General features: G+C 45.6%; 1 protein-coding gene and 1 long non-coding RNA gene across 3 annotated transcripts in view; one reads left to right on the plus strand and one right to left on the minus strand.

Annotated features, from left to right (window-relative positions):
* Positions 1–6299, plus strand: LOC309526735. The gene is made up of 2 exons (XR_014216893.1): positions 1–929; positions 962–6299. It is a non-coding gene; the product is annotated as an uncharacterized lncRNA (long non-coding RNA).
* The window catches only part of BAIAP2 (BAR/IMD domain containing adaptor protein 2), a 136924-nt gene continuing 125838 nt past the window's right edge, over positions 4159–15244 (minus strand). For both annotated transcript variants that reach the window (XM_082212560.1, XM_082212563.1), the window contains one exon: positions 4159–11192. In XM_082212560.1, coding sequence (XP_082068686.1) covers positions 11123–11192 — 70 coding nt within the window. In that variant the 3' untranslated portion in view covers positions 4159–11122. The remainder of the gene's footprint in view (positions 11193–15244) is intronic.

Below are 15244 nucleotides of genomic sequence, written 5' to 3' on the forward strand. Positions count from 1 at the left end.
GCTGGTGGGAAACCTATAGGGCAGGGCATGAATACAGCAGTACTCTCCTCACTTGGGATTCCCCACTGCGTCTGATGGTGGAGTCAGGGCATAGCCATGGTGGCAAGTAGCCACCGATAACCCTGACCTCCATGAATTTATCTCATCTTCTTTTAAAGCCACCCAGATTTGTGGCTGTCACTGCCTCTTGTGGGAGGAAGTGCCATAGTCTTGAACACTGCTGTGTGACGTAGTGCTTCTTTTTGTCTGTTCCGAATCTTGCAAAATTCAGCTTCGTTTTCGAATTCTAGTATTATCAGAGGGTAATACTACTCTCCCCATCTGCTTTCTTCACACCATGCATAATTTTGTGTACCTCTTCTATTATATATCCTAGAATTGTAGAGTTGGAAGGGACCTTCGGGGTCATCTAGTCTAAGCCCTCGCAATGCAGGAATATGCAGCTGCCCCATACAGGGATCGAACCTGCGACCTTGGCATTATCACCACCATGCTGTAACCAGCTGAGCTACCCAAGCTGATCTAATATCTCACCTCTTGTTCATTCCCCACCCCCATACTTAAGCATTAATTTATATACACGCACAATGCCCCCACCGTTCATCTTACCGGATGAACAGAGGTGGGGGTGGCTTTAAGATCCTCCTTCTTCTCATCTTCTTCCAACCTACTCCCCACACACCAATTTTAGTCAGCTGGGAATCAGTGAAGCTGCATTCCACAGTTATAAACTTCGGTGGAACATTTTAAGTGAGTAATGTTTAAGAGTCCTGCTGATGGTTTCTTGATTCTTCACATCCTGGGCACCAGCGAGGACACCTAGAAGTGTGTTTGAAGCAATAGTTTTGTCTCTCCCTGCCCTCCCTCCCCTGGAAGCCAGAATATTGTTATGTGCATGGCATTCCTTGCTGGGAACTGTTGCTTCCTTGGTCTTTGTGAGATCTGCTGTCCTTGCCAGAAGAGCTGCCAGGCATGGAAAGTTAGCCATGCTCTGTCCACAGCCTCCTTGTATGCTGAGATCAAATACACATATTTAGTCCCTCTCCTACTGCAGACCAGCATATACACGATGCCTGCAGTTATCTCCTTGCTGTATAGTCCCTAAACACAAATGGATAGCCCTGGACTTTGGAAGCAGCAGTGCTCTTGTTCGGCTTTTCTTCACTAAAGTTTGCATTATGCCTGGGTAGGTGACAGAGATAGTATTGCTGTTGACTCAATTCCCTCTCCTTGTGGCAACCAGAAAACTGTTGCTCAAGCTTGTTCTCCTGGTCGGGGCTGCCAGACTTCAGGGCATTCACCGTCAGGTGTTTGTGGTTTGATCTTGCTCGAACAGCTGAATCTGTGATGCCACCCACACTTCTGGCCAGTGTGGCCAACTGGGAAGAGAACTCCAAAGGAAATCATGGACTGGAGGAGGAGCCAGCAAATAAGCAGTTCTAGCATTGATGCTGGGATATACCAGAGCAGGGGCAGCAGGTCTGACCCAGGAAGAACTGCAAAGATCACAGCACATTTTCTTTCCTGCCCAGTTTCATTTGGCTGCTGCAATTCATTCCCCCAGTGAGTTGCGCTCCATGCACACCAGCACGTGCCTATTCCCAGGAGCCAGAGAGGACAGAATGCAAGAGGGATTTCTGCAACTTCTGTTTTCTGCATTTTGCTTTGCTACATAAGCCACACACAAGTGCCACCTACAGACAAGAGCTACCCCTTCTTATTGAGCAGAATGAGGTACTGCTTCTAGTGGCTAAAAGGGGAAACCCAAAATGGGAACCTCAAGGCTGGGGAAAGAGAGCCTCTCTCCCACCCTGCAAAAAAAGGAAGAGTGGTTTGTTAGCTGTTAACCTCTCCAACCAGAACATCGCAGCTTCAAGAATCCTAAGTCCAGGCAAATCCTTCTGAATGAATGATTTCCAAAGCTGTAAAATGGCTCTGTCCCATGGCTTTGGGCAGATATTTATGCAAGATGTCCAGCTGTCTCCATATCAGAATGACAGTGTTCCCAGTAAGTAGCATCCACTTGGGATATGGCCCATCCTGGCACGAGTGCAGCTGTGAGCAGCTGGTGGGATTGCCATAGGGGCTCAGTGGAACTCTCTCTCTTCCCCCTCGTTGCTGCACCAGAGCACACTAGCCATTAACTAGAACAGGAGGAATCCAGGGCACTCCACGGTCCAGGAATTTGCACTAGAATTTGCTTGACAATGCAACAGAATTCCAGGTTGGACCCTCTGTTAGAGAAGGAATGTTTGCTGCAGAAACAGAAGCGGCTTTTACCTCTGCAGTTCACGTGCGTCTTTGAGGGGAACAGGAGGAGAAGCTCTGTTGGCTCTGTGGCACCCTCTCTGCATGTGCACAGCTTCCCAGTTGCTCTTCATTTGGGCATGGAAGGAAGACAACTGAGAACCATGCATAAACTGTTCTACTGGATAGAGACACGAAGCCACTCGGGCGAAAGGAAGCAGGGTGTACTTCTTGCCACACACTATGGCCAGGATTCCACTCTCTACCCAATAGTTACTTGGACAAAAAGAGAGAGAAGCAGGGAATTCCATGAACGCTAGTAATGTGCCCACAACTACTCATGGCCCAAGTATTTTGGCCTCTGTGGTTCCAGTCAATTCATTGTGGGTATAATTTGAGGTGGACCACGCACAAATTGCTCCAGTATCTTATCCCCACCTGCAAGCACTCCTGCTAGTTTTACCAGCAGAGCTGGAAGCAACTAACTGCCACCTTGCAAGTTGTGTGGGAAGAACAGAAGAACTGTCATTGGTTACCCCTTCATCTTAATTTCTTTCTGGCTCAGGAATTATCCGGAGCTGGAGCCAACTGCAAGTGGGCAAAGGGGAGAAAGCCTGCTTTCTCACAGTGCCAGCTGCTTTGGGTTGTGAAGCATACATTTCTAGCACCTGTGCCAACATGTATTGGTGGCTAGGAGCCAGGCTGTGCTGTAGCCCACTGTGCTATTTGCAACATTATAAAGTCATGTTTGCTATAAAGCCAGCACAGTTGGGTTTCTGCATTTGGATTAGTGATGCTTCCGCACTATTGAGTTTATTCTGGAATGGCCATTCTTCGTCCACTCACTTTTTACAGGGCAATCACATGACATTGCAATCAAATCATTCCCCTCCCCTCTTCTGCTTTTCACTATGTTTCTATGATTTTGTTTTGGGAGAATCTGATGTAAGAAGAAATGGAACAGCAGCACAGGGTTAAGCCACCTTGGTGCTGCCCTTGTGTTCCTTTTTCCCTCTTCCTCAGAGATCTGCTTTTGACACGTGCAGTGGGGCTCCCAGCAACTGAACCCTATTGCTGCACCTCTTCAACTGTGGCACTCTTTCATTATTACCTTTTCAACCGGTGCCATTTGAGCAGCGTACATTTAAAAACAACAACAACAACAAAGCGTTCAAATGCCTTTTCACATTAAAATAAAATATTTGAGCAACAGCGCTTCAGTGAAAAGAGCATTTTAGCCCAAATTTAAATGTTGGTGATAAAATTAAATACCGTTGAAGGGGTTCATTAGCTTCACTGTTAGCCGCCCACCCACATGGCTATGTTAAGCCCATTGTTGTGAACAGAACATGGCAGGATGTACATGCACACATAGAACACAGCACCAGCTGAATTGGGGGAAGGCCTGTTGCAGTTGTGCATTTGGCTCATAGCAAAAGGGTAATGACTGGGTAGCACTAATAGCCCACAGTCTGAAAGCACCCTTAGCTGTGCAGTCCTATCTATGCATGTCTACTCAGGGTAAGTCCCACTGAGTTCAGTAGGACTTACTCCCAGGTAAGTGTGTAAAGAATTGCTGCTTAAGAGTACATTATTTATCATGTGGCCTCTTATAGCATCAGGAATAACCAACACTTGTTTTTATTTAAACAGCTATCCTTCCATCCCTTGTGGCTTTTGAAGCCCCATCCATTCATACCACATTCATGGAAAGCAAGTAGGTTGTTGCCAAATGCAGGATTCTCCCTGGCACCATGGGAATGTGAGTTAAGTCTACTAACCATCCATCTGCGCTGGTGCGTCTTTTCAAATTGCCCTCGCCATACCCTGGTGAGTACAACCAGGGCTTTGTGTGTACTGCCATTCAGTGGAAAATGTGTTTTGTTTTTTTTTTTGTTCTTAAGGCCACAGAATACAATACTTGCTGCAGAATGTGGTTTCGTAAGAACCTCTTCTTTCACTTGGAAAGAAAAGCAAGTTTCTAGCCATTATGATTGCAAGGATAAGCCTGAACAAACCTCAGAAGCTGGAGAGGCTACTGGTTCCCTGGTGAGGTTTAGTTGTTGTTCCTGCTGCTGCTGCTGCTGCTACAGGGCTTCAATAACCCCCTTCCTTGCCATGAAAGGGCAGGGAAGCAGAATACAGGTAGCATCAGCAAGATCTTGCAAATTTGCTTGATATATGTAATATATAGTCTATGTAGTTTGTCATACACAGCCCTCTTTCTATCAGTTTAGGGTGGAAGTTGAACGGTCCAGCTTACAATGAGGCTTGAGTTTCATTTTGGGCTTTATTTTGCTTCCCAACCTTATTGTTTCCTGGCCTCGGTTTTTCCCGTCTGTAAGTGTTATGGGAGGCCGGTCCCAGCAGGGCTAATAGTTGGCAAACCAGGCTTACTATGTAAGCTGTAGAGGCAGCTAAGGGGGACTCCCAGTGCTCCAAGCAACCTTTGCTCCGAAGATCATCCACGGCCAATAGTGAGACAACACACACTTCTTACCATATTCCTACAAGGGCACCTTGCATTTTATTTATTTAAATTCCATTTAAATTGTTAAAAACACCCCTAAGCTGTTTACATAAAATACAAAATGTTATGTTAAAAGTTACGATCGGTAAAAGTCAGGAATGAGAAGAAAGCATTAACAGAAGTGGAGGGGAAAGGTACCATTTCCAGTGTTCGAGGTTTCTATGCTTATGCCACTCTATAGGATCAGCAGCAGAATAAATTATGCAAAGTAAACAAATTGTGCAAATAAAGCAAATTTGCATGATTTATATAGGATGCAGAATTTACCTTTTTTATTTTAAAGCGTGTCGCGCATTGACTGCCTTAGCGAGCAAGGAGGGCATAGCAAGAGACCTTCACCCAAGATGGTTGTAAAGCAGATTGAGCCTGCTCACGCTTTACACCAGTTTTCATTGTCCAGCCTCCCCTTCCTCTGTAAGAAGCAGATGTGTCTCAGAACAGATTTTTTTTCACTATGAGAGAGCAATGCTTAAGTGCCTACAGAACAAGCAGATGAGGCCATGAAACCTCTCTCCTTTTGAGGAAGTTGTCTACCACCAATGCTGGCTTTGGGTGGTGGAAATACTGCAAAACAGCATTTGCTCCAGAGCTGTGCAGCTTTTCATTTTCTAAACCCCTGAGACAGGTTAATTTAGATGCAATATCCAGAGCAAAAGTCAGTGGTAGGCATAAGATGACAAAACGACAAACCAATCCCTTTATCCACATGGGTGCAATATGCCTCTTATGGGAAGAGTGGCTTTCATTCCAACAGGGCTGAGTGCTGTTATTCTCCAACTGGGAGACATTTGGATTGGAGGAACAGCAGCCACAGGCAGAAATGGTACTCCTCCCAGCATTGAGGTATAAAACTCCAGGCGATTTCACAAGGGAAGGTAGGCTTTATAGGCTGCTGAACACTACTGGCACCTCCAAGCAAGCACACTAGGCAGTGCTATTTGCACGGGCCCCATTTTCACCTGATATACTCTGTATAATTACCCCACATTTCTTTCCGTCGTAGGCAGCTGTCGGGCATGGCACGGGTGCAACTGGTGGTATCAACATGGGCTGTTTTTGAGTGGGGTCTCTATCCGTTACACTTGGGTTCCTTCCACATTCGGTGAAATGGGAGAGTGGAAGATTCACAGGCACAATGAGTTCCGTGGAGCGCAGCTTTGAGGGTGGGAGTGTTGCTAAGTGGCTACAGCGCAGTTCGGCCTCCAAGCCGCGTTCCTTTTGGCACTGCATTTGAACAAGAAACGCTTAAGGGTGTGTGTGGTCTATAGCATCAAAATGCATTCAGCACCTGAGAGGCTGCATGAAGACAGAGCTAGAGAGCTATGTTTTGGATTGTGCTGGTTTTTGTTTTTTTAAAAAGAAAAGAGAGAGAGAGAGGCTATTTACAGTGTATATTTTATTGATACGGGTCATAATTGCTGTATTTTTTATCAGTGCTGATTTCCATACAGCTCCCAGCATGTGTGTCAAATACCATTGGTCCAATAATAATAACACTAAAAATAAAACATTTTTAAAATAAGCCATCTTCTGCTTGCTCTCATCGTAACATCTACTATGCGTTGAAGCCAGCATAATTTATTGGGGTTTCATAGGTTAAGCCACAGGCTGTGATAGAGGGAGGGCAGATGAGCTTACCTTGCGACAGGCACTGCTCCTTTCTCAGGAAGCAAACTCAGAGGTGCAGGAAAATCTGTACCTGCTGGATTTCTGACTCATGCTAAAGGCACAAAATCCGGTGTTGTGCCAATACTCATGAGAGCGTCTGTTAGTCACTTTGTGTTCTAGACTTCTATACTGCTCTTGTGGATGGTGGCAAGCAAATTTTAAAACACCACTTTACAGCTGTAGTCAATCCCCACCTTAAGCCAGCAAGGGGGCTGTGTGAGTGTGAGTGAGCTCAGCAGCACATGGAGCCTTTTCAAATACTTCCTAGTGCCCTACCTGAACCTTATTTAGTAGCACAGGAGGATGGCTGGGAAGGTAGCAGAAAGGTTGAGGTTTTGCTATTGTGGGCTTGTTTGTTTTTTAAAGCAGCATCTAGAGCAGCCTTTCTCAACCTGTGGGTCCCCAGATGTTGTTGAACTACAACTCCCATCACCCCTAGCTAGCAAGGCCAGAGCTCAGGGATGATGGGAGTCGTAGTCCAACAACACCTGGGGACCCACCGGTTGAGAACCAATGATCTAGAGGAAACTGGCAAAGCTTGCATAACAAAGGCCACATGTGACACAACAAATATCCACAGCTTGCTTCCTAGGCAGTGTTTTACCCCCATTTTACAGAGCGCTAGTGGAAACACTTGAGTGGAGATAGTTGTGCCCTAATTAGTATAGGGGACCTTGGGGGGCTTGTTATTGATTTGCTAGCAAGGAGCAGGCTAAACCACCAGATTCCTATCAGTTTTGTACCTAGGCCTGGCCTGTTGTTAATCTGATGTTGAGTACAACCTATTGAAGCACTACTTTCATCTCATTCCCCAGTGGGGGGTTTTTTCGGGGGGAGACAGGTTTGTATCCTTGTTATCTAGCTTATAGTATGAATTCTTCCAATACAAACAAGTCCACCTCTTCCTTAATTTTAACTCATGAAATAAGGGTCAAGGGCAATGGGCACAGTGTTGGGGGGGTGTTTGAAGGAACCCGTCTCCGTCTCCTGCAGTTTCAATAAGTGTTTAATTTACAGAAATGCTAAATGCTTCACAATGCAATTGGGTTAGTCTGTACCAGCAAGCAAGGAAGTACAGAAGTGCTGGGCCTCCTGTGAAGACCCGACTGCTGAGAGGCCACATAGCACATTTTACCTGGAGCATTAAATGGCTGCCACACTGCATTTCTGAAAGAGAAACAACTGAGCACTAATCCCTAGGGCACGTGTGGCTACATCAGCAAGGACTGGCATGCACAAGCCTTCAAGCTGGAGCAACAGAGAAGGGATATGGGGCTTGCCCGCAGTAAGTATTCATGAAGTTCTCCTACGTAATCTTGTAGATAGGTGCTTCCACTACCCTTTTCAGTGTTCTACATGGAGCTGAAGTGTTTGGTAGCTTGTACCTTCTATTCATTTTTGCTACGAGCGAGCCAGCTGCTGACGGCTGTATTTCCTTCTGTTCTGGGTGACGGTGGTAGTTGCTGATGTAGACAGATAAATTTGATACCACAAGCAGCTGCTCAGTGTCCCTCTTCCAGCATGAAATGTTGGCAAGTCACAGGGCACTTCTGGATCGAAACAGGCCGATTGTACGGTTGTTCCCGATTCTCAAAAACACATTAAACGTGCCCATCTCAAACACTGAGTTGCTGCATTTTAACTGGAGATTTACCGCCCTCCCTTTTGTCATGTAACACTAGTACTTTGTCCCTTAGGCACATAATGGTGTTCAAAGCCTTGAATTCACATGGTCTGCCTTTGCACAGAGGGTCAGAGGGCATGATAATATTATTAACCTAGGAAACCTCAAAGTCCAGGTGTCTTTATGCTGCCCGCATCTTGGTCACTTCTGCCAGAACTAGAGTGTAACATTACTCTGCAAACTGGGCTGCGCTCCTGCAACCATTACTACATTGGGATGGGATACTTTCTACCCTTGTTGCTGGCTTGAGACAAGTGTGAATAAAGAGCTAGAAATAAATAATAATAATAATAAACCTGGCAAGAGTCTCGTCGTCTAAGTAGAATTTGACCTTTCTGCATAGTATGGCTCTGTGCCATTTCTCAAAATATAAAGCTCTGGCTGAGAAACCTCATCACACTCCTGTGGACAAAGCCCCGAGGTAATTATTAAGCGCAAGAGAGAAATATATTTCAGAGGGAGGAAGGTAATAGAATCAGGCAGGATACACTCAGGCACGCTGGCTGCAACAGCAGCACAGGACCTGCATGTTTACTCATAAGCAAGGAACGGCCTAGAATTGCAGCTGCCGGCCAAGGTCGGCATTTGCCAGATTATCTGTCCCAAACAGGAACAAACAATAATTGGTCTGTACTTAAAATACATTATCTCTGTACAAAAATAAAGGCGTTGAGACATGTATGGAAGCACATCATGAGCATCAGTAAAAAATGCAAGCGACGATGCCTTTCCATGTAGAATACTAGCGAGATCTCAGCCCCTCTAAATGTGAGGCTGGCACTGCGGATGCATTTTATTTTTTTATTTTATTTGTTTTAGACTCTAGACTCTGTGCCCTCACTTTATATTACTCATCAAACCTTCTCAGTTTGCATGTGTGTTTTATCTGAGAACCAAACAACGCAAGGCAGCTCTGTGGTTTTTCAACTTGAATCCACATGTGGCTGCTCTCTTTCCCCTAATGCTTATTATTTATTATTTATTAGGGCATACTGGCAGCAGTTAAGGAGATGGCCCATTTAACCCTTCTTTGGTAAACGTTTGCCTACTCAAACAGACCAGGCTGCTTTCCCATGCCTGGAGGAGAGAGATACAAGGCCCACGGCTCATCTTCTCACCCACTTGCAAGAGAAACTCCTGATAGTCCTGCCTTGCCTGCCTGCCTTAGCAATCACATCACAACATGTATTTGCGTAGCTTGCCCCCAAATAACTTCTGACTGGGATTTTGGAAGAGGTGCCAAGGTGCCTGAGGTATCTCATGGTAGGTTTAGAGATGAGAGACAGCTGCCACTTCCCAGGATGGATGGCTGAATTACCTTTCATTAGAAGTCAGATTGAGGATGAACTCCAGCAAGAGGAAACTTGGCCAGAAATGATGAATGTGCATCAGAAGCCAGTCCTGTGACCTCAGGAGTGATCTGCAAGTTGACTGCTGCTGTTAGGGGAGACAGTAGTACAGATCCCTCCTTTCCAGTTTGGACGCGCACGCTAACATCGCCCTGCTGGGATAGCCATGAGTGCTGTGCACTGAAGCTTTAGGGAACTTTGGTCCCTCCAACTCAACAGCATATGCAGAAGCTTCTTATGAATACATTCTAACATTCACATTGTAAGGAGCAGCTAGCCTGTGGTTCTCCAGGGATTTCTGGACTACAAGTCCCATAATCCCTGACCACTGACCATGCTGGCTGGAGCCGAAGGGAGTACAACAAACCTAGAGGGCCAACAGCTTAGCCACCCCTGTTGTTAAGGCAAATGCAAGGGCATCTTAGAAGAAAAGCAGACTATAAAGAGCAACAAAAAGAGGAACTCTGCAAGGTCCTGGTTCACTGTCCAAGAGTAATACTAATGGCATTGACCTGCAGTACCGAACTGGGGCCAGGCTGCCTAAGCTGGCTTCTTCCTGTGGCATGGACACTGAAACACTGCGCCAGGCAGTATGTGTAGAGAAGAATTCCACTGGAAGAGGAGTTCAGGGCAGAAAGAGGGGTGGGCAGGAGAGAGAGATAAGCTAGCTTTGTTAACTGTTAGGGTTCTCCCCCAGCCTAGCTAATTAGCAAGGAGTTCTATTGAGAAGGGGGCTGGTGCTCACTGAAAAGCAACTAAAAAGGGTGTTTCCCTACTTGATGCACCATAGCCATGTGCACACCACATGAAAAATGTGGACATAACAATTTGACTATGATCAGGCACAGGATGACTGCCTTGTGAAGTTTGACCTGCCCTTTACTTCATTCCATACTTGCAGTGATCTGGACTGGTCATGAAAATTAAAAGGGTAACTAGAGGACTAACTTTTGGAGGTAACTAGAGGTAACTTTTGGAGTCTGGCTGTGCTAAGTTTAAGGAGAGTGGGCTACCCAGTGAAAGCGCAGCACGAGTCAAAATGAGCCAGTGAGTCTTCCATCTAGATAATGCGCTGCTCTGGCTGTAGAGCTGTGCAGTACAGACTTGCAGCTGCTAGCAGCCGCTGTCTGGTGACACCGGGCAGTGCTAAAGTTTTTATTGACAACCACTGAAGTCCAGAGGCTCAATTTATTCAAATCCACACGTTTGATTGTGCTGAGAGACCTCCACAAGAGATTGAGAAATAAGATAATTGCAAAACGGAATGTCTCATCCTGCTCATACTATCTTTCCTAGCTTATTATCACCCTTAGAAGGTTTTGAACATAAGTCTATAACAGAACAGACTACATGGCCTGGTTCATCGTTCTAGCTCTCCATTCACAACAGAGACAACATGTACTCTTTGAGGTACTTATCACTCCAAAGGCCAAGGTATATCTTCTGCTCTAAAGACAAAAATTAAAAAAAAAGAGTGCACCAACTTCTGCTTCCCAAGCAGGAGGTTGAGATTCAGTCTAACTACAAAAATAAAGAGTTGTGGAAAGATAGACACGTGTGCTTTACAAGGACACCACAGAAATGCCACACAGGTGAAACTCAAAAAGGTGCGAGGTACCCGCCGTCGCCCAATATCCCTGGAGATCAGCTGATGAGAGGAGCAGAACGATCGTTCGTCACCGTTGGTTTGAGTTGGACATTGGCAAAAGGATTCCTGCAGAGAGAAAGCAAGGCTCAGCTTTAGTAGGAAGAACTTTAGGAATCAATTGGCCTACACCCAATGAGACAACAGGAAGAATGAGTGATGCAACAAGGACCACAAGGACGCCTGCACAGTGCACACTAGAAAACACAGTTCCTGCTGCAAAATCAAGACAGCGTCAATTCAGACAAAAATCTTTTAACTACTTGGAAGGTATCTTTGCCCTAGATGGCCAAATCTTAATGGCAAAGCATTTCAACGTTGGCATTCAATATATTTAAAATTGGGAATGGAAATTGTCGTGAAAGCGATTAGGAACAAGGACACATGGATAGACACGGGTTTGTCTTGTGCAGAAAGCAACACACACACACACCAGTGAGCACTTGCAACATCTCTAAAGTGAAAGCTCCCCTAAGTTGCGTAAGAAAAGATGTTTTGAGAGTTTAGGATATAAAAAGAGCCTGTCCGCTGGCCATCGCCACATCTTGCGCTAGAGAATTCCCTAGTTTTAACTATGTGCTGGGTGAAGAAGTACATGATAAAGAATCCCTCTCCTGATGGTAAATCATCTTTGCCTGACCCGTAATAACATGCAAGAGTAATTACCATATGGACTCGGACCACGGCATTGGGTCATTATACTCTTGGTTCACGTTCACAATATGTTTGCTTCAGCCAATGTGGTCATTACTCTTACATGTTGCAGCCCCAATTACTTCATGGTTGGCATTTCCATGGCAATTGTAACAAGCTCTGGCAGGAAAAATGCAAGCTGCCAACAGTTCATAGAACAGAGACGGCCAAGAAAAATACTACGAGTCCCTTCAAAATTCAAGCTGGAGAGTCCCAGTGATTAAAATATTAAAAGAACGCCAATCCCCCCCCCCCAAAAAAAAAGAATTGCTGGACTCTTCCACAACTGTGTCTGAAGTTCAGGCATGAGTGCCAGTCTTCTTGTGGCCAATAAGGCACTATCCAAGAGATATCATCAAGCTTGGGGGAAGCTCAAACTATTTAGGGGGGAAATTGCTTAAGGTGGAAACATCCCAACGAGGACCAAGTATGCTCACTGATCACAAAAGGCTGGCAGTTGCAGTGGAGCAAACAGAAAACCACGTGGGGAGGGGGAATGGAACAGGCCATGGCTGACAGACTGGAACCCTGAACAGGAGTCCTCCCCCCCCCCCCGGCACCATTTCATTGCAAGTCCTGTTTGTTCTTCCACAAATCCAAGCCACCTATAAACAGAATGGCCATGTTAAGTACCATATTTTTCGCTCTATAAGATGCACCAGACCACAAGACGCACCTATTTTTGGAGGAGGAAAACAAGAAAAAAATAATTCTGAATCTCAGCAGCCAGAACAGCAAGAGGGATCGCTGCGCAGTGAAAGCAGCAATCCCTCTTGCTGTTCTGGCCTCTGGAATAGCTGCGCAGCCTGCATTCACTCCATGAGACGCACACACATTTCCCCTTACTTTTTAGGAGGGCAAAAGTGAGTCTTATAGAGCAAAAAATACAGTATGCCTTTTTGCAAATAAGGGGGCATGACTATCCGTCGCTCAGTTTGGGGCAAGGTTAGGTGGCCTGCCGGCATAGATCTGCCTGCAGACAGAAAGGTCTACACCCATATGACCGGGGTTTTTTTCACCGTCCAAACTGTATTGGAGGAATTTGCTTCAGGGCTGAATCACTGCTTTCTAGGTTCTCCCGAGCAACTGGACTATTTTCAGATTATGCTGCTCTTACTTCTCCCTCCGCACCCGTGCCTCCCTCCTGCAAGCAAAAAGTCACATTTTGTTGATATTTACGCCACACCCACGTTGCACAGCACTGCTTCCTCCAGAACATCTTGCATCTATTCGGGGCAAGCTGCTGCTCTCCAAATACTTGCTAACACATAACTATTGTGAGCTTGCCACACTCTCAGGTGCAGGCTGCTCTGCCACAGACAAATCTAGAGCCTGACTTAAGGTCGCCGGGTGGGTGTAAGGGAGGCCTTTCCAGCCAATAGCCAACTGCATTCCTGAACTACCTTGGCACAGAGAGATCTGAGGGGGCGTTGCTTCAGCTGCTCACCAACAGGCAACAATTTGCGGAGCATGGCTCTGCAGCATAGAAATGGTGCTTGAAATTTCTCCAAACTGGCTGGGTTTTGAGCCAGGAAGAACAAATTTCAGATCCTGCAGCCTTCCCTCTGAAGACGGCAGTTTTAAGACATAACATCCCATGTAAGACGTTGGCAGCACACAACATTTACACACAAAAACGATCAACTCCCTTTTATCGAAGTAACGCCTTTTTGCTCCAGAGTCCGTGCGGTGTCTTCTTGTCCCTCCCCATCCAGTGTGGTCTCAACATACAGGCAGGTGGAATACGCTTGAAAACGAGTGCTTATTTACACTTGCCATTTCTGTGTCGCTGCTTGGGATTGAAGGGCTGTTTCTTGCAGTTTCAGGTGATGGAGCATTGTTGGAAATCACTCCCCAGACCTGAACGGGGAGCCATTAATACATAGCTTCCCACTTCCAAGAAAATCAATGGCACTGCCAAAGTGCCCTCGGGTGATTCCTCGTAGGGGAAGTAAATAAAATTAATCCATGCTGCTACCACTGTTGCAAGGGTCTGAGAAACGAAGACGCTCATTTAGTCTTAACACTTACCATATAAATGGTACCATATAAATGGCCGAGAGCCGTTTGCCTGCTCTTGACCTATTTCCTTTGCCATAGAAATATGAAATACCATTTCTACACGGTTAAGGTTACAACTGCAGGGCAAAAAAGGCTGACTGAAAGCAATTATTACTGAACAGATCAAGTTATGGCCACATGTTGAAAGGAAACAGGTGGCACAAAACTGGCCAGATGTTAAGACCACATTGCCTGCTGTCTCTAAAGGAGAAATAAAGCAAAATACAAACTGGTGCTCATTGTAATAGGCAGGCAATTTCTTCAAGGTGAGGGGGAACCATTTTTTTGCCTAGTTCTGTTGGTGAATTTTGAATCGACAATGCCTGTATTTGTCTATTTTTTATCTCTCTCACACTCAGCCCTCTATTGTTGTTACAACTGTCCTAAAGAGGCAGCCCGTATTTTTGTGCCATGATTTCCCCACGGTATTACTGCACTATAAACATACAGGTAGATACAACGCCAACGTATATTATATTCCAGGTTCAGAATGCGTCAAGGCAAAGGGTAGAACATCTGGCCCTCCAGATGTTGTTAAACTACAACTCCCATCATGCCTGACTACTGGCCATGGTGGCTGGAGGCAACAGGAGTTCGGAGTCTAGCAACATCTGGGTTAGCCACCCCTTCCCAATATATAGGTCTGCAGAATTCTCCTTCACAAGAACCTGTTGGGTTATGAACCATTTCTATCTTGAATGCGTTTACATTCCTTTGAGCTTCATAATTTACAATTCTCAGTGACTGTCATGTCCACATTGCAGGCAAAAGTCAGAATGCTGCAACTTCTGCGAAGGCCACATTTGAAGGCTAGCACTGGGCCCTAGCTTGCCATCAGACTTAAAAACACACTGTTCCCTCTTCTTTCCAATGTCAAGAGTGCTCTGAGGGATATGTCATTGACACAATGGTAGGGTGAACTCTCCCAAGGGTTTGGGGACACAGACATTTGGCAAGTATGAACACTCAAATTAGGGCACCCAAACCAGATCAGCTTTGAAGCACTTGTTAAATGAGATGCAAGATAGAATTCAGCTTTTTGCAAAGTCTCTCACAGTAGACAGAAAGTGTGTTGCATCAAAGGAGCAAGTGGGAGAAAGGGAAGCTTATGAAGAAAAAGAAGGCCTTACGCACCCATGTGTGATGCACAATTCCCACAAAAAAGAGCTGAGCATTCCCACAGCATGCACAAAACCAATATATAAAACTTGAGATACCAGCATTGCAAGCTGGCTCATGTACAGCTGATTCAAGGAGTGCACTGAGAAAAGACAGGAACCCGTCCTATTTTATGGAGAACTAATTGCCCTGCGGTTTAAAATTTAAGGCATGCTTCAAAAACTAACAAGTATTTTGCTTTTTAAGAG

This window comes from Podarcis vaucheri (genome assembly GCF_965113315.1).
Source record: "Podarcis vaucheri genome assembly, chromosome: 2".
In the NCBI taxonomy this organism is placed as follows: domain Eukaryota; kingdom Metazoa; phylum Chordata; class Lepidosauria; order Squamata; family Lacertidae; genus Podarcis; species Podarcis vaucheri.